We start from the raw sequence: 20,036 nt of genomic DNA, 5'->3' as shown, positions 1-20,036 counted from the left end.
AGCCTGAAAGAGCCCTTGGTGGTAAATTTTCAGTTAGAGTTCATATGATTTCAAGCTGCCTTTTAGAATTAGGGTGAGAAATAAGAGTTCTCTTTATAGTTAGATACCTACTAAAAGCACTGCGTGTGCTTTTCCCACCAATCTGAATGAGTTTACTGGGTAACTGAAATATTGAAGCTTCTGCCTCTAGCTCAGGGTAGGTCGGCAACCTTTCAGAAGTGGTGTGCCGAGTCTTCATTTATTCACTCTAATTCAAGGTTTCGCGTGCCAGTAATACATTTTGACATTTTTAGAAGGTCTCTTTCTATAAGTCTATAACATATAACTAAATTATTGTTGTATGTAAAGTAAACAAGGTTTTCAAAATGTTTAAAAAACTTCATTTAAAATTAAATTAAAATTCAGAGCCCCCTGGACCAGTGGCCAGGACCCGGGCAGTGTGAGTGCCACTGAAAATCAGCTAGCATGCTGCCTTTGGCATGCGTGCCAGAGGTTGCCTACCCCTGCTCTAGCTCAAAGATTGTTTGAGTCCAACTATGTCAAGAAATTGAGTAAAATATAAAAAAATAAAAACCATTTTCAGGTCCTTTAGCTGAAAGTGGTAGACTCATACAATTTACTAAACAGGACTGGCATTGATTGAAAACCATATGGCATTGATTGAAAACCATATGGTCTAAGGCTTGCTGGGCCCATATTTATAAGATAGAGCTATTCATTAGAGACATTTGGGTGAAAGGATTTAATTAACTTATTTGAAACTGTTCACTGTACATCTAGAAATCCTGTAGGACAATGACTTTAAATTCTATTTCACTGGCTTTTTTTCACGGCAGAAAATAACTTTTTTTTATGTATTATAATAAGCATTTGACTATATTTTTAAAGCTAGGTTAATCCATGTTGATTTAGATGGCTTACTTTCTATTTATGCCATCTGTATTTTGCTTTTAAAAATTGTTGGGACTCTCTTACTGCACAAAATCTTACAATGCTTTTCTGTGCTGTTGTGATCGCGTGCAGGAAATCTTGCAGTAATTTGAGTTAAGTTTGTTTTGTGCATTCACCCGGGGCCAGCGCTTCCATTTAGGCGACCTAGGTGGTCGCCTAGGGCACTAAGATTTGGGGGGGGGGGCAGCATTTTGCCACCCTCGGCGGCAATTCGGCAGCGAGGGGTCCTTCCGCGCTCTGGGTCTTCGGTGGCAATTCTGCGGTGGGTCCTTCACTTGCTCCGGGACCCGCCGCCAAAGTGCCCCAAAGACCAGGAGCTGCGGAAGGACCCCCCCCGCCGCAGAATTGCCGCCCACGACCAGGAGCTGCGGAAGGACCCCCACCTAGGGCGCCAAAAACCCTGGCGCCGCTCCTGCATTCACCTCAGTAACTACATACTTGTAAGAACCTATGAAAAAAATGAATTTGTGCCAGTTAAGCAGGACTAACATCTTTTTCTTTGTTTTTAGTGCAGAGGAACTTCCTTTTCATGATGCAGCAATAGAAAGGGTAAGTCCCACCTCTTATGTCTCTTAAAACTGTAAGCAAGCATCAACACTTGACAGTGTGTCCTTTATAATATGTATAAGTTTTATAACTGGGGATATAGTGTCATATTATCGACTTTCATATTGATAGAAACACATTTCTCGCATCTGCTAGAGGATGGAAATCTCCTCTTTAAATCACACATTTGGTTGAACTGCATTTCTGTTCATATATGATTAGATGCCATTAACTCCCTCTGGAATTGTTAACACCTCTCTTGGGTTAACCACAAAAAGTCACTTACATTACTTTGTACATTGCTGCCTTCACATTCATCCCAGGCTCTGCTGGCCTGGATGAATTATGGACAAACACAAGTTCCTAATGTGACTGGATGTTGAGCTGCTGCTTAATAAGAAGACAGTTCCATTAATGAAATATTTCAAGTTATGCTTGGCTCTTGCCCTAGTTCAGTTCCCTTTGGTTAAATTGATACCCTGTACTATTGTCTTTTCAAATTAACATCTCGGTGCTGCTCTGATCACCTCCTCCTAGTGCATGGAGGTGCGGGTGAGTGTTTGTTTTAAACAAATGCAGCTCTCACAGCCTTTGAAAGCAGTCTCTTTGGAAAATTGCAGTATTCTGAGCTACTGAGAGAAGCTAATGGGGATCAGTGTAGGGCAGTGTGTGAGACAGAGTAAGAGAAAGGAATGCTGCTTATGAGAGAAGAAGAAAAAATCCCCGAGTCCCTGTCTGTTTTGCATTGCTAGGTGGTTCTTGGGTCATGACAGCATGTTTCTGTAACCTGAAACTGCATTGTTTTCTTGCAATATTTTGTTGCATTTATAGCATAATGAGCATATATTGTTAACTTCATTTTAATCAGAAGGACACAGCTATGTGTGAGGCTATAAATGTTCATGGTCTCAAATATTAGACAACTTATCATTATTTTTCATTGTCATATGATACTTGAAGCTCTGATTCACTTACCTAAGCATGAGATATATATTATCCTTACACTATGTTATGAAAAGTGTCTAATTCTCATATCCCATGTTTTAATAATACTGTCCCAGAGAGAGAGTTTGCATAGGAACTATATTTATTGTACACTTTCCAATGTTAAGTTGCAAATGTAGTTATAAAAAGTAATTACACTGTATTCTAGTTACACTTTTGGTGATATCCTGACCTCTGCTGGCCTGAGGCTGAGGTTTGCATTACTTCAGTCAGTGATGCTTAGTTTTCTGCAATTTCTATGTTACCACAGTAGTTGATAGGACAACTAGCATGTAATTTCATTGTGGACTAATAATTAAGAAAAGATGGAGGGTTTTTAATTAACTTATCTGACAGTGGGGGACTGTCCAGGCTTTTTTTCTGTATCATTTCTGACCTTGTATGATGTCCAGAAGCAAATATTGGTGGTGTTTTGACCAGTTTGTATTTTACATAAAGAGTCTTTTGCATCTTTCCCATTAAATTTGAAACTCTTTCCCTTTATTACAACCTGTCCTTCATGCACGTTCCACTGTGCAGCCTAAATTGCTTTTCTTTGTGTAACATGTAAAAATACTTTAGGATGGGGTTAGTGTGACTGCATAGTAACTACTTTTCACATTTCATTTCATAGGCCGTTTGAGTGTTTAAATGCCAGAAACCATTGTACTATGTTACACCAATTCACCTTCAAATTTATGCAATGTTTTAAAATGTAAAATTAGGAGAGGCATCATGGTCCAGTGGGTAGAGTACTGACTGAAGACCTGAGTTCTATAACTGGCTCTGTCTCTGATGTCCAAATCACTTAATCTGTCTGTGTCTAAACCTACCTCTGTATCTGTTTCTCCTCGCTCTGGCTTGTTTGTTTAGTCTGTGAACTCTTCCGATTTTAATAGTTCTTACTATGTGTTTGTACAGCACCTTGCATGATGGAGTCCTGACCTTTTGTTGGGGTCTCTACCAAGGCACTAGCCTAGGCTCTGTACTCCAGGTGCTATTGAAATATTAATAATAAATAAGAGAGTGTCACAAAGATGGATATTTGCCAGTTAAGCTTCATCCCTTTCCCTTTCTAATAGTCCGTTATTTATTTTACCTGGAATAAGATTCCCTTCCAATTTCAGTTTGACTCTAGTATTCCCAGAGGTTAAAATATTTCAAAGTTTGACTATGTCTACCCTAGCACTTTTGTTGGTAAAACTTTTGTCAGTCAGAGGTGTGAAAAAAACTCATCCCAATTCCCGACCAACATAAGTTAGACCGACAGAAGCACTGGTGTGGACAGTACTATGTTGGTGGGAGAGGCTCTCCTACCTACATAGCTACCCCTGATCATTGGAGGTGGGAGAGCAGCTACACAGGAGACCTTATAGCAGTGCAGCTGCAGTGGTACAGCTGTACTTTTGTAAGGTCTCTAGTGTAGACATAGCCGTTAAACCTACTGCAGAAGACAGAACAGTGGTTTTCTTCAGACTACTACATGGACTCTAGATTTCCCGACAAAGCAGTAGTATCCATCTTCTCTGCAATGTGCTTCTTGAGATGTAGACGTGTTATCCAAGCAACTCTTATTGGATGTGAAAATGAGCATTGCTTAGATTTAAAAAAAAATAAAAATCCACAACTGTCCAAAAAACAAACTTAGAGTTTAAGAACCATCATAGACTGATCTCAGGAGCCAAGAAACCTGAATTAACCTAAAGCTGAAGTGAGTTCAGTATTAGAGGCTCAGGGTGAAGATAGGATCTTATTTTTCTGACCAACTAACTGAATAACTTGCCCAGAGCAGAGACTTGGCTTGCTTTACTGGAGACTTGTATGCACATTTCTTCTTCTCCCTCTTCCCTCTCCCCTGCCCCCAAGGCTGAATTATGCTCAGGGAAATAATTTGGAAAGCTTCTGCTACTGGGATATTATTAGGGTTCACTGTATTTTCTCAGCCTCACTATGAAAACATATAAATGCAGTGACACTAGAGCTAAGATATGTGGGAGGCAGCAGTTTTTCTACAGTTCCCTTTTTAAGCTAAACGTTACATGATAGAACCGAGGAATATTTTTAAAAGCTGAAGATGCCAGCGTCTATCTGCAAAACCTTATAAAGATGCCTCAACAGCGTGAAACTCCACAAGAACCTCAGGGCAATGAAATACAATGTGAAAAGTCAAATAAGTAAGACTGGCAAAGTAGCAATATCTATCCCGACACTGTTTGTAGGAGCTGGTATTAAACCACCCAAGAAAATGGATATGATATAATGTTGTTTCATTATATATGTCATCCATGTATTTACTATCGCCATATTTTTCATTTTCATTTTATTGTGGAAAAAGCTCTTTGGACACCTTAACTTCCTAATACTTTCTTTCAGCTTTTCAGACCTGTAGTTATATCCATGTGCTATATTTCTTCATAAATTCTGCTGATCAGAACTTAACTATTATCTTAGTTCTAAAGTGTAAATCCTCATGGAGTCAATTCATGCTATGGGGTCATTTATGAAATTACTGATCAGCATATTTAAAAATGAAGTTTTTATTGTGCATCCACATTCACATTTTTCTAATGCTATCTCATGAGTGCTTTCTTCCTTTTTTAATACCAAACTTTATGGACTAACAATAGCTTGCCATATTATTTATAGGTGAGAGTCAGAGAAAATTATGCACATTGTGTTTCTACTCTATTATAATGGTCTGAAATGCTATAAAATCACTATTACGGTTTCTGACTGGCAGAAGCTTATTTCTGTTTGTCTATTTAACACAGCAGTACAACACTATCATTAGCCTACACATGACATTTGGCTGTTCCACACATTCTCTGTGGCAATTATCAATATGGTTTAATTCTATTTTTTCCAGCAAAACTCTTGTGTGACAGTACAGAAGTTTTATGTGTGCGTGTGTGTGTGTAAACTAAGCTTTTGTGTGCAATTGTTACACAGCTTTTAAAAGCATTTCTGAAATAGTTGGCCTTTATCTTATTACACAAAACAGTGGTATAGTATACATGGTTTAATTACAATAAGATATCTGATACATGAAGTGGATTGTCCTTACCTGTTGATTTAGGCCAGATAGATGACGATAACAATAACTGTGTTAAAAATAAGTTATTTTCCAGGTCATTTCATGAATTTAATTTAAAGATGGAAAATAACTGTAAGGTCACTTAGGGCTTGTCTTCACATACAGTGATACAGTGGCATAGCTGTACCATTGTAGTGCTGTATGTGAAGAAGCTAATATGCTGATGGGAGAGCTTTTCCCATCGTCACAGTTAATCCACCTCCCTGAGAGGCGGTAGCTTTGTTGGTGAGAGAAGCTGTCCCACCAACACAGTGCTGTCTACACAGGGGTTAGGTCAGTATAACTACGATGCTAAAGGGTGTGGATTTTTCACACCCCTGAGTGATGTAATTATACCGATATAAGTCTGTAGTTTAGACCTGGCCTCAGTCCTATTTCTGCTAGTTCAGACCTGGACCAAATTTTGTTGGTGATAGACGCAAGCTTTTGAGCTACACAGAGCTCTTCTTCAGGTCTGAGAAACTAACTCAGACTACGTCTACATTAGCACTTTAGTAGGTAAAACGTATGTTGCTCAGGGTCTTAAAAAAAAAAAAACACACCCAAGAGACATAAGTTATAACAACAGAAGTGCCGGTGTGTAACTGCCAGCTGACGTAGCTACTGCCATTCATTGGGCATGATTTAATTATTCCAATGGAACAGCTCTCTTGTCAGCCTAGAGTGGCTACATTGGGGATCTTACAGCGGTACAGCTGCATCGGTACAGCTGCAGGACTGTGCGGTCTCTAGTGTAGATACAGCCTCAGTGTGTCACTGCTATATACAAGGTGGAACAGATCGTTTAGCATAAATGGTTAACAAACATTTCAAGGGACCATTCAAGCTGAAGTGGCTCATTGACACCCCTCCAGTCATAGGGAAGAAAGGAAGCAGGGAAGAAGCAGCTGGGGTGGGGTTTGGTAGTGAGTTACAGATTGTTGTGACAATCCATAAATCCAGTGTCTCTATTCAGACCACGATTTTTAGTGTCTAGCCAAAGCCTGGGAGCTTAAATTCATAACTTCACCTTGAATGGTCCCTTGAAATGTGTGTTAACTACTGATGCTAAACAATCTGTTCCACTTTGTATTTAGCAGTTACACTGAGTTAGGCTATATCGACGCCGCACTTTTGTCAGTAAAACTTTTGTTGGTCAGGGATGTGAAAAACCACATTCCTGACTGAAAAAAGTTTTTCTGACGAAAAGCATCAGTGTGGACCTGCTGACAAAACCAGTGTCGCTTGTTGGGGGTGGTTTTATTTTGCCAGCAGGAGAGCTCTCTCCTGTTGGCAAAGAGTGGCTACACGAGAGACCTTAGAGTGGCACATCTGTGCTGCTGCAAGGTATGTCATGTAGACATGGGAGAGGAGTTAGATTAAATTTTTTTAAAAATTCCTTCTCCTGCTCATTTAAATAGAATGATTCCACCTAAGGCAACAGTCTTGCAAACACTTTTGCATGTGCTTAATTTTAAGCACATGAGTAGTTGACTCATGAGTAAAGTTAAGCCTATGGGTTTGCAGTATTGGTACCTAAAATTTGCTAATTCATTTAGGTTCATGTAACTGTGTTATTGCCTAACAAATGAGTCTAGATTTTTAATGATTTGGGAAGAGCTTTGAGATTGTTGGTGGAAAAATGTTAATTTATATATGGGACAATTCTGCATTTGAATTAGACTGAATAGCCTGGGCAAGGGATGTCATCACCTCAAAGCATCAATAGTTTTATGCAGAATTTTTCAAACATTTGCATTGGAAATTAACTGCCTGGAGTTTTTAGACACTTAATGTTTTTGGTACTTGCCAAAAATTTGACAGGAAGAAATTTAAACACTCTCTACTGCAAAAGTATGTGTGTTTGTATGTGCCTGACTCCTGGGGAATTCTGTGCCAAAAAAATAAAAATTCTACACACACTATTTTAAAACTCTGCGTATTTTATTTGTCAAAATATCACAATATAATAACATCAGTTTCAATTATGCTAGTAATTTATTTTAAAATAACTGTCAGCAATTATGTCTGTAATAATACAGACAAAAAAAGGATTCAGGAATGTTTTTTGACAAACAGATTATTTACTAGACAAATTAATGTGGAACTTTATACAAATATACAACTTTTAATACAGAACAGAGTAATCAATTTAAACTACAATACAGAAACTTATTTCCTGCACCAGTCAGAAGCAGTGCAAAGGCTTTGGAGGAGTCAGGAATAATGGAGGAGCTGAGGGAGAGGGAAGGAGCCTGGGAGTGAACTTGGAGGGTTGTTGCCTGTGCGTGGTGGTAGTATGGAACAGATTTTTTGCAGAGGGGGATTGTTAGGGAGTTGGGGAGCCTCCCCTGTGCAGACTCTGGCTGACCCTGAGCCTCTCCCATTTAGTCAGGCACATTTGTCCCCGTCCCCTTGTTTCCCTGCAGTCCCTGTCCCCATGTGTCCCTGCAGCCCTCCTCCCATTCAGCTTCTGGCTCAGTGCTGTCACCCCACTAACTCCTAAGCTCATGCTCCAGTCTGTCCCCCCACCCCACACTAGCCCTTCTGAATCCCAGCCTGTGACCCCCCCAGCATTCCCATGTGCCCCACTCTGTCTGTGTCCCCCCCATACCATACCTCCTAACCTGGCTTCGCAGGTAGGGTGCTGTGATGAACGCAGCTGGCTAATGGCTGTTATTTCCTCTCAGTGGCTGCTATCCTGTCACTACAGCGGCCTCTAGTGGGTGAAAGGTGGAACTGCAGCACTTCTCAGGAAGGATGTATTTTCTGTGCAGAAAAAAAATCTGCGTGGGACATGAATTCTGCACATGTGCAGTGGCACAGAATTCTCCCAGGAGTAAAATATATATTGGGTTTCCAAATGATTAAAAAAATTAATCGCAATTAATCACAAGATTTAAAATCATGATTAATTGCAGTTTTAATTACACTTTTAAACAATAGAATATTTAAATATCTTTGGATGTTTCCTACATTTTCAAATATATTAATTTCAATTAAAACACAGAATACAAAGTGTACAGTGCTCACTTTATATTATTATTTTTATTACAATATTTGATTTGTAAAAAAGATAAACAAAAGAAATATTTTTCATTTCACCTCATACAAGTACTCTAGTGTGATCTCTTCATCGTGAAAGTGCAATTTTTGTGACATAACTGCACTTAAAAATAAAGTGATGTAAAACTTTAGAGCCTAGAAATCCATTCAGTCCTACTTCTTGTTCAGCCAAATGCTAAGACAAACAAGTCTGTTTACGTTTATGGGAGATAGTGCTGCCCGCTTCTTATTTATGTCATCTGAAAGTGAGAACATTCACATGACACGATTGTAGCCAGCTTTGCAAGGTATTTATGTGCCAGATATGTTAAACAGTCATTCTTCAGCCACATTCCAGAGGACGTGCTTCCATGCTGATGATGCTTGTTAAAAAAAAATGCATTAATTAAATTTGTGGCTGAACTCCTTGGAGGAAAATTATATGTCTCCTGCTCTTTGGTTTTACCCACATTCTGCCATATATTTCATGTTATGGCAGTCTCGGATGATGACCCAGCCCATGTTGTTTGATTTAAAAACGCTTTCACTGCAGATTTCACAAAACACAAAGAAGGTACCAATGTGAGATTTCTAAAAATAACTACAACACTTGACCCAAGGTTTAAGAATCTGAAGTGCCTTCCAAAATCTGAGGGGGACGAGATGTGGAACATGCTGTCAGAAGTCTTAAAAGAGCAGCACTCCAATGCAGAAGATACAGAACCTGAATCACAGAAAAAGAAAAGCAACCTTCTGTTGATGGCATCTGACTCAGATGATGAAAATGAACATGCATCAGTGCGCACTGCTTTGGGTCATTATCAAACAGAACCCATCATCAGCATGGAATCATGTCCTCTGGAATGGTGGTCGAAGCATGAAGAGGCATAAAAATGTTTAACATGTCTGGCACATAAATACCTTGCAAAGCTGGCTACAATAGTGTCATGTGAAGGTTCTCACTTTCAGATGACATAAATAAGAAGTGGGCAGCATTATCTCCCATAAATATAAACAAACTTGTTTGTCTTAGCAATTGGCTGAACAAGAAGTAGGACTGAGTGGACTTGTAAGCTCTAAAGTTTTACATTGTTTTGTGTTTGAGTGCATTTATGAAACAAAATTTACATTTGTAAATTGCACTTTGATGATAGAGATTGCACTATAGTACCTCTATGAGGTAAATTGAAAAATACAATTTCTTTTTTACAGTGCAAATATTTGTAATAACAATATAAAGTGAGCACTGTACACTTTGTATTCTGTGCTGTAATTGAAATCAATATATTTGGAAATGTAGAAAAATATCCAAAAATATTGATGATAAATCTCAATTTGTATTCTATTTAATAGTACAATTAAAACGGCAATTAATGATTAATTTTTTTGATCAAGTTAATCTGTTTCTGAGTTAACTGTGATTAATTGACAGCCCTAATATAAATACATAAATGAAAGTACATCCAGGCTGACAGCTTGTATGCAAAGAAACGGCTCTTTCCAGGTAAGACTAATTTAGCAAAGGTGATGCCACTGGTGCCACTATAATTCTTGATGTTAAATGTTCCTGCTGTGGAAAATATCTTGGTTAAACTTGTTTCTAATAGTTTTAGAAGACTCTAAACTAGATATTTTTGAAAAAAATTAGGTTTGAAATTAATTGTCATTTTATTTCAGCAAAAGCACCTTGAAATTGAAAGAACTACAAAATGGCTAAAAATGCTGAAGAGCTGGGAAAAATACAAGAATAGCGAAAAGGTAAGTTATGCATGTTTTTGGTCAGTTTCCTCTATTGAATTTAGCAGTATTAAATTAAGTATAGTGATAATCATACCTATTTATATAATCAGAAAAATAAATTTAAAAATAAAAATGAAAATCTGTTTTTATGATCGCGTGGTGCAACAGTGTAACTGTGACAAGTCCTCCGCCTGCCCCTCTTCCTGGAGCCCACTGGTTGCCCCACTAAAGCTCAGAGAGACTTCTAGTTATGCAGCACCCGTGGCTTTATTTACACAATGTTCTCCCACCACCAGTGTTATGCTATGTACGGAGCTTGCAGGCCTTATAATCTCCTCCCCTAAACAGGGTCTGCCCTCAGCCTGGAGACTGACCTTCCCCTGGCCATTCCCTCTTCTTCGGGCTGCCAGCCAGCCTTTATAGCCCTTGAACCTGCAGGTGCAGCCAACTCTAAAGGCCAGGCACCAGGCTTCTTCCCAGCCTCAATCTATTTCCCCTGATTGAGGCTGGCTGAGCAGGAGCTAATTAGGTGCCTTTGCACCAGCACCCTGCTACAGTAACAAACTAACAAAGAAACTGGTGTTGAAATACAGGAGTTTTGAAGGACAGCATTTTGGGGGCCACGTGGCATATTCAGAACTACCTTTGCTTATAAAATCCTGTATTGCATTATAATTGTGGAATGGGATTGGGACATTCAGGGCCAGGGGGCACACAGAGTTAGGGTGCATGCTGCATAACGTTTGTGGTAGAAGGGGAACTGTACATCACAAGATGAGCAGGTAAATAGAGATTAAACTACTAGTCTTCCGGGGGAATAGTCAACACATAATTATATCTGAAAATAGTAAAAAAAAAAAAAATTAAATAAAATAAAAAAATAAAAACTCTTATAAAGTTAAGCAGAGAGAGGCCTATCTAAAAGTCCAGATGGGAACGTGAGAATTCTGGAAAAATTTGGATCTGAATCTTAAATTTATGATTTGACTTTGTGCCCGTTTGTTTGCTGAACATTATTGTAGTAGTTAATGCTGAAAACTTTAATCAAACCAATATACAGGTGGTATATAACCATAATGGAATCTGCTGGCTCTTCATTTTGAATCCTTTTAAAATTCTTTGTATGATATTAAGCAGGTAGCTATGTAGAGAAACAGCCTCCTTTTGCAGCCACAGGTTTGGTGGATGGGCTAAGAGAGCCTCTGCTACTTGTATACTGAAAGTTGTCTTGGGTTCCTGCCCAGGGAACCTGACTAGTCATGAATTGTGATATTGAACTACACGTTGAATAAACCAGACACCATGAGGATGCTTTAAAGGAGTTTTAAAGGATGCTTTAAAGATCCTTTTGGAAGTGGGTGCCTAGAGTAAGTTTTAACATACAGAACAAATAATTAAAACATAAATCTTAAGTACAGCTTATTTAGTTAAGTTTTCCATATGTTGATTTCATGTTACTAAGCAAAAAATGCAAAGTGCCCTTCATGCAGCTGGATCCTCCGTGTGGTGGAAATGATTTCTCTCTTAGGAGGCTGATGCTTACATGTTGGTGCACTGATTTTGCTGAATTTGACAGGGAGCCATCCCTGAAATACTGCAAGTAGCTATTTAAAAGTGCACAGTAATGCCACGCAACAGGTCAGGACAAAAAGTATAGAAAAGCAGTGTTCAGCTGAAATTACAGGGGAATTTTAAATAGGTATAATTAGCCATTTGATATTTAGCTCAGGATTCAGCCAGAGGTTAACATCACTGTCTTGAGAATGACTGTGGGATTTTTAATTACCACAAGTGAGCTTTGACGACAAAAGAAAATGGACTACATTTACATGTATGATAGCTGTACTTCTGTGTGCAATAGCTTCCTTCCGTGGAGAGACAGTTATGTAATGATAGGGTACCAGACTGCAAGTCAGGAAACCTGGACTTTTCTCTAGCTCTGTCTGTCACTTAGGGTTAGATGTTGTCCATGTCTTGCACAGCCAAATAGGGGAATTAGGCCCTGTAGCCCACAGGAGACTGTGTAATATCTACTTGGATCTTCATTTGGTGCACAGCCCTTGCATTCTCACTGCCCCCCTCCTCCTTTACTGTGAGTGAATTGGTGAGGAGGGGCTAGAAAAAGGCCAGAAGTGGGTGAGAAGCACAGCTGTGCCCCTCCAGGCAATAGTAAGCTGAACTGGGCTGGTGTTACTTCTCCCTTGCAACCTACACAATTTCCTGGCTGCAGCAAGTTACAGCCTGCTGGAGAAAGGGGGAAGGAAGGAAGGAATTGTTACTCTCTGAATCACAGTTTCTTCCCTAAGCTGGAGTGGTCATCACGGTTGATGACCTCCTGAGGTCCCTTCCTAGTCCAACCTGCTGCTCAAAGCAGGATGAATCCCCAAACAGATTTTTGATCCCTAAATGGCCCCCTAAGGATTGAACTCACAACTCTGGGTTTAGCAGGCCAAGGCTCAAACTACTGAGCTATCCCTCCCCCTGACTAGTGCTCCAAGTGAGTTGTGAACTCACAACCTCAGTCAGCATCACCCTATGCAGCGCTGCTCTATAAGTACTGTGTGCTAACTCATTGTGCCATTGGAGCCCACGAACATACACTACCCTTTGCTAGAGTTACCATACGTCGAGGTTTTCCCAGACCTAGCCGCCTTTTTGAACTTCCTTTCTTGGTCCAGGCAGATTTTTCAAATAACAGGCAATTTCCCAGGTTTTTGCAGAGCAGACAAACTGCAGCTCAGAAAGAGCCCCGATTGGTCCGCTTCCTGATTGGTCCCTCCCCTGCATCTACCTGATTGGTCCATTCCCCTGCAAGCCACAGTTGCTGGATCCCACCCAGACAGGCTTCAGCTTTGGAGGGGGAGTCCTGCAGGGAGGCATTGACTGGCAGCTGTTGTTGCATCCTGGGCTTGCCCCAGTAGCCCTGTCACTGTGATGGAGCAACACTGTCCCCACCTCCAGTGAGTACCCCTTCTGCAGGTATCCCCAACTGTACCCCTCTCCAGCTCCCCATCCCAGCTCCTCCCCCTTTCCAGCAGTGTCCTCTTCTTGGGAAACTAAAATGTGGTAACCCTAATTTGGGCTGAGAGTGAACTCTCAGGGTACATCTACACACTGGGAAGGTACTTCACAGCATGGGTGGACAGGCACTTGCTACCTCTGCTTGAGCTAGTGTGCTAAAAATTGCAGTGTGGCCATAGCAGTAAGGAGGACTGGTCAGGCTACTCACCTGGGTGTGTACCCAGGGGGTTGGGCACAGGATTGTACTTGGGTTGCTAGCCTGACCTGCTGTTTGTGCTGCTGTGGCCAGACTGCTATTTGTAGAATATTAACTCAAGCAGAGCTAGCAAGTGTCTGTCTACTTGCTTTGAGAAGCACTAATGCTTCATTTTTCTTAGTACCACTTCTCATCTGTAAGATGGGGATAATGATGTTTACACAATTAAGTTCTAAATAATGTGTGTTTGCTGTCCCATCACCCTCTTTGGAAGGAGATGGAAGAGATACTGGTTTAATACAATAGATTCCTTCCATCCCTTCCTACAAAATTCTTTAAAAATACCCATGAATATTTCTGTAAAGGGCAACACACAAATTACCCATTATGGCAGATTTTACAAAACTGTTTATTTTGATACATAGTTTAAAAGTATTACACTGTAGCTATAGCAACTTTAGCTTTAAGTGATATAGGGGCCATTTATCTGAGAGAGATGGTGTCTTCTGTAAGAAACACTTGTGCCAATTCAGACTGGGAATCTTCGTATTTTGATGGTGCTTTTAGAAAATGTTGCTCAGTTTATACCTCTGAATTCTTGACTTGTTTTCTTTTCTTTCCTTTAACTTCTCTTGAAGATGAAGGAGGAAACTATTGGGAAACAGTTAATCTTTTATGCTTCATATTAAAATCAATTTATAAAAGAGAGAAAAGGAGAAGGGGGTACAAAATCTAATAAGAATAAACTCTTGCAACATTTGCTTGTTTGTCTTAAAACTGATAATGTTTCAGACTGATAGTGTCCCTTTAAAAATCCACAGGGCCACTTTATTTCCTGAATTTCATTTGAGAGAGATGTATGTGTGAGCGATTCATATGCCTGGGGCGCACAAGTAGCACTCCTCCTCAGATAGGAGAGGTGTGTGTGGAGGAGGGTGGGTGGGTTGGTTTTATGTGAATTATTTATAATGTATTAATTTTATATGTATCTAAAATAATACATAGCACATTGTTAACATTTTTCTTTCAATGTAATTTATTAAAGTGTTACTAGTAAGAAAAATGAGTGAGGCTTTTTTTCAAGTATAAGTTCCTTTGAATTTTGAATAAAGTTAATGGTTATTTTGGAGACCAAGTGCAAAAGATTGGCTGATATTCTTTTTGTCTGTGTCCCCATCTTCTTTTTTTATCTTCAGCGTAAATGTAGCTAGATCAGGATTAGTACTGATTGTGGTTAATACAGCTTGAGCTGCACTTTTGTGGGCAGAAATTTGCTTTTTAAATAACACACTTCCTACTTCCCAATAAAAAACTAGAGACAGTACTTGTACTGAGTAAATTTGTACCTCAGGTGTGATGGGTGATGCTATCTGAAGTGTCATATTGCAATTATAATGTGGGTATGACTGAAACAATGGCCACTTGTACGTGCCGTTAAGATGGATGTTTACTGTTCCCAGTAGAATGGGGAATACCTCAGTAAAGGCAACTAATTGAACAGAGCACTATAAATAATGTCAGGGATAATAGATTTAGTTGGGGATTGGTCCTGCTTTGAGCAGGGGGTTGGACTAGATAACCTCCTGAGATCCCTTCCAACCCTAATATTCTATGATTCTGTGGGTAGAGCTTTATTCAGCAAGGGGCTTTATTTGCCAGAGGCTAGGAACTCATTGTCCACTGTGATCATCTGAACACTACTGAGCACACAGAGCCTCTTAGAACAAGGATTGAGTACTTTTCCCACTCTCTCCCCATATGCACAACATGAGTGATCCAGAGCACAAAGTGAGTAGACGTCCAGCCTCCCAAAATATGCCATAGATGGTAAGTGTCAAAGTTAGACTCAGGACTCACAGTTTGTCAGACCACTCTGTTTTATTAGCACAGTGCTCTGCTAATACACCCAGATAATGTGAGCACCATGCAAGACACAAACTATCTTATTTATACAGATAAAAGGGCAGGAGTTTAGACAAAGGGGCAAAGAAAGCAAAAGACAGGAAAAACCACCTGTGACACAGCATGCATATTCCATTTCCTTACTGATTGGTATCGATCTAAGGCTAATACTTTTCCAATTGCCCTTAAATGGTGCAATTGTTCTATGCTAATGTCTGTGTTCCTGACACCTGGATTGCAACATTCCAACAATTTTGCTTAAAGGTACATACAACATTTCTTTAATCCATTCTTATTTTTACAATGTAATTAATTTTACTTTCACATAAGATAAAGTATTGTTTATTATTAGCTATTTATTAGAGAGCTGTTGCTGCTTCTCAGTGTTGTACAAAGCTCTCATAAAGAGGATGTGTGTGTGGCTAGTGCTGCAATGATTGTGTGTGAGGGACAGGCACTGAATATGTTAGCTCCTCAACCCTGCCATTCTTTAGGCAGAAAGGAACAGTGCCACAGTTGCTGGAGTAACTCCTATCTTTCTCTTTCTGTCTTCTCCTTGTGTATTTAAAAGCCAGAGAAGCAACTTGTACCTAAAGAAAACTTACAGACATTATCTTAGAGGATCTCATTCCACTCCTGAAATCAGTATGTTTATAGAGCACTGTGCAGAGAATAGCACCATATTATTGCAGAATTGTTGATTGTAACTGTAGTTCTGAATGTCTTTTGGAAAATGCAGTAATGAGATATTCCAGGAATGCAGAAAAAAAGAGAGGAGGTGCAGGCCATAAGGATAGAACAACCACGAGAACAACTAGCATAAGTAGAGACAGCACTTCTATAATGACCTTTCATAATATATAACTGAGAAAGTTTTGCCTTCAAGAAACTGCGTATCTGTGTATGAGAGTCAATTTATGTGATTATATTCCACTAAAAATTTTTTATTCATAATTGCAAAATACAGTTTTCTTTAATCCTCTCCTTTGTAAAGCTGCTTATCTACTTCTTCCTTAATTCTTCACTTCTTAATTTTTCAGGTGGAGTTAATGGGAAAGCATTCGTGTGTGAGAGAGAGAGAAATAATTTTTAGGCGAAACTACATCTGCCACTTCAGACTTAGGAAATATTTTCAAGGTTATGAAAGATGTAAGACAAAATCCTGGACACTGAATTACTACTTTAGTCATGTTTTATCTCACTATGTTGCCCATATTCCTAACCTGTGATGCAGAGGTAGGAGTGAGGAAGGGAGTTCATTCAGTCCTTAACTTCTCTACTGATACAGCTTACAAAGTGCTAGTTTGAATGGATTGTGAACACCTGACCACTAGGAACTGGACTGAGACCAAACAGCCATCTGAAGGTTAAGATGTGAAGCCTCTGTCAGATTTGAATGGTGACCTAAAGGTAATCCAAAGTGCCTTAATGGAAACCATCTTTAAAGTAACTCGATAGCTGCATCTCAAAATGAAGCCTGTTGGTTCCAAAATAATAATTATTCAGAAACCTCTTCAAGAACAGGTTGCATTTTCAGACTGTGTAATGGTCTCCTGAAGCTGCATAAACTACCCTTTTGCCTTTTTCATGTCTGTTGCTTGTCAGAATAAAATACTACTCTTCTCCAGCAGCAGCTTCTTATGTAGAAGGTGTCTGTCGAATGGCAAAGTTCCTCAATTTCTATGTTCTAGTTTCTGAGACCAGTTCTTCTGGTTTATGCTTTTATTTTCTAATAGTATTCTACAGTGTAACAAGCCAAGGTACATCGAGCCATCAGGACCCGGCTCTACAGTTTTCGCCGCCCCAAGCAGCGCACCGAGTGTGCCCTTAGGGCGGCAGGTGTGTTTCCGTGGCGGCAGCAATTCGGTGGCAGCTTCTGTGTTTAGCTGAAGCCGCCACGGACAGCTAAATATAGAAGCTGCTGCCTAATTGCTGCCGCCGCGGAAACCCACATGCCGCCTTAAGGGCACACGAACTGTCCCTGCCATCCGCGGCAGCAATTCGGCGCTCTGCTGGGGGAAAAACAACAGGGACTGCTGCCCTTTGAAGATTGCCGCCTCAAGCACCAGCTTGGAATGCTGGTGCCTGGAGCTGGCCCTGCAAGCCATCACTCACTACTCGTATTAAAGCTTTCCTGACTTAATGTGGTCACAATTTTCAGGAAAGATTAAATTAAATTCCACTTACTATCTTCCCATTTGAATACTGACAACAGTGTATGTCTGCATTTGATGGTCTGCCTTCAGCTTTAGTTGAGAAGCTATCCAAAGAGAGAAGGAGGGGAATGGGAAGGCGAATCTGCTAAGAAAAGTTAGCTAAATTTATTTTAGAATTCATAAAGCATGAGAGAGTCAAATCTCCACTTGCTTTCTGTTCAGTCTCCAAAGCCTGAATAAAGTATCACTTTCCCCTCTCCGGGCATAAGATAGTGCAGAGCTCTAATGCTTGCATTCTCCTGTTATTGTTGCAAAACCCATGAAGATGAAATATGTAATGAAGGCTCCATTATAGCAATACTTTCTTTTAGGACCTCAGGATTTGATTCTTATCCTTGCCATGATTGATTCTTTTTCAGCTGGCGGCCTCCCCCAGCCTCCTGGGAGCCTGAATGACAATTCTCACTCTTAAAAACTAGATTTTCTGATAGCTGCCTCCTTTCCCTTCCTGGGCCAATTAGATTTGTGAGCTTGCTCTTGCAACATGGCTTGAGAAGTGTCTTGTTTTTGTATTTCTCATAGATATTTTCAGAGTGGCCCACAGAGTATGTGGGAACGTTTGTGGGGTGTGTGCGCAAGTCTCATTAGGTGGTGTACATTTTACAGTCAGGTAGATTGACTAATTGGCTGTTGTAACAGATCTTGTTGAGCACCCCCTTTGTGGCCACTCGGGAGACTCCTGTGAGGGGATCCAGATTCTCACGTTTTAAGCTTCTGGAGTCTGAATAGAGCTTAGTCTTGGCACCAGCTCAGGATGCATAGATCCCAAATGAGCACCTGGTCCTAAGAGTTTAGACCATGTGGCCCACTGCATAGTCCCCGAAAGCAGTGCTGAGCTTTCAGAATTCCTCTGTAGATCAAACATACTCTCTCCCAGAACTCCATCAAAGGTATGAGCCTTCTAGGTTACTGTTAACTTTCTCATGGGGCATATAATAGGGTATAGCACATAACCCATACAAACTTTGCATAGAATTCAAATACTGTATTGCTCTTTACTTATCACACAAGAAATAAAGACCTGTAAAGATATGAGCCCTACATGCATTTCCTTGCCTCAGTTTCCTCACTAATCCAGACCATTCTTTGGGCTGGAGTCAGAGTCCTTTGAGGCCATCCATTGTTTTCCTGTTGCAATGCATCGTTGGTGTGCAGAAGTATGAAGCCTCCCCCCTACCCCAGCTCTTCCTCTCTGACTATGGCCTATCCCCTCTTCCCCTCTCCTGCTCAAACTTCCTATGTCTCTCCTTTGAGTCTTCTCCATGTGAATCCTTTTATATTCTCCTTCTTTTAGTCTGTACATTTGTGCTACTTGGGAAATTTCCATTCTCTAAACTCCCAGCCCCCGTGCAGATCAACTTGGCCTTCCTTCAAAGGCTGAGCTGGTTTTCCACTCTAGTAGTCTCCTTAGCATAACTATTGTGTAGTCAAAACACAATTATTAAAGTTAAGTCCTCCCCATTGTCCTCAGTGTTGTGTACCTGCTGCAGATCCTGTCTGCAATGATGGAGACACAGACATAGAGGCTTTCTATGCCCACGTCTACACTACAGGATAATTCCGAATTACATTAAAACGGTTTTATAAAACAGATATTATAAATTCGATTTCACGCGGCCACACTAGGCACAGTAATTCGGTGCTGTGCGTCCATGGTCTGAGGCTAGCGTCGATTTCTGGAGCGTTGCATTGTGGGTAGCTATTCCTAGCCTATCCCGATAGTTCCACAGTCTCCCTGCCCCTTGGAATTCTGGTTGAATCATTGCGTGGTTCTGCGGTAAATGTCGTCAGTCATTCCTTCCTCCGGGAAACAACAGCGACAATCCTTTCGCGCGCCTTTTTCCCTGGATTGCCCTGGCGACGCCATAGCACGGCACCATGGAGCCTGTCAGCTTTTTATTTTACAGTCACCATATGTGTACTGGATGCGCGGACAGAGGCGATACTCCAGCGCTAACAGCAGCATTCATTTGCTTTTGCATGATAGCAGAGATGTTACCAGTCGTTCTGTACCGTCTACTGCTGGAGTAACTGCAATGAGTGACGGTTATCTCTCCCCCTTTGTACTGTCTACTGCTATCATGAGTGCCCCTGGCTGAGATCGGCGGGGCGCAAAAGCAAAACTGGGAATGACTCCCCGAGTCAATCCCTCCTTTATGGTTTCTAAAATAGTCCGTCTGTAGAATATGGGCAAGTGTATCTAGGGACCACTGTATCAGAGAGCACAGCTGCTCCGTGTCAGTTTCACAGGGGTGCCCCTGCAACAACCCTACCCGTTGCTTCCCTCCTCCCCACCTTCCTGGGCTACCGTGCAGTGTCCCGCCCATTGTTGTTCATGAATAATAAAGAATGCAGAGTTTTT

The 20,036-nt window shown here is 40.5% G+C and overlaps 1 protein-coding gene across 2 annotated transcripts in view; it reads left to right on the top strand.

Moving 5' to 3' along the window:
- The window catches only part of USP6NL (USP6 N-terminal like), a 259,616-nt gene that overhangs the window by 156,658 nt on the left and 82,922 nt on the right, over positions 1-20,036 (top strand). For both annotated transcript variants that reach the window (XM_075064228.1, XM_075064229.1), the window contains exons 5-6: positions 1,461-1,500; positions 10,277-10,357. In XM_075064228.1, coding sequence (XP_074920329.1) covers positions 1,461-1,500; positions 10,277-10,357 — 121 coding nt within the window. The remainder of the gene's footprint in view (positions 1-1,460; positions 1,501-10,276; positions 10,358-20,036) is intronic.

The sequence above is a fragment of the Chelonoidis abingdonii genome, chromosome 1, assembly GCF_003597395.2.
Source record: "Chelonoidis abingdonii isolate Lonesome George chromosome 1, CheloAbing_2.0, whole genome shotgun sequence".
In the NCBI taxonomy this organism is placed as follows: Eukaryota; Metazoa; Chordata; order Testudines; family Testudinidae; genus Chelonoidis; species Chelonoidis abingdonii.
Note: the sequence above shows the minus strand (reverse complement) of the source record. Positions and strands in the feature narration are given on the sequence as shown.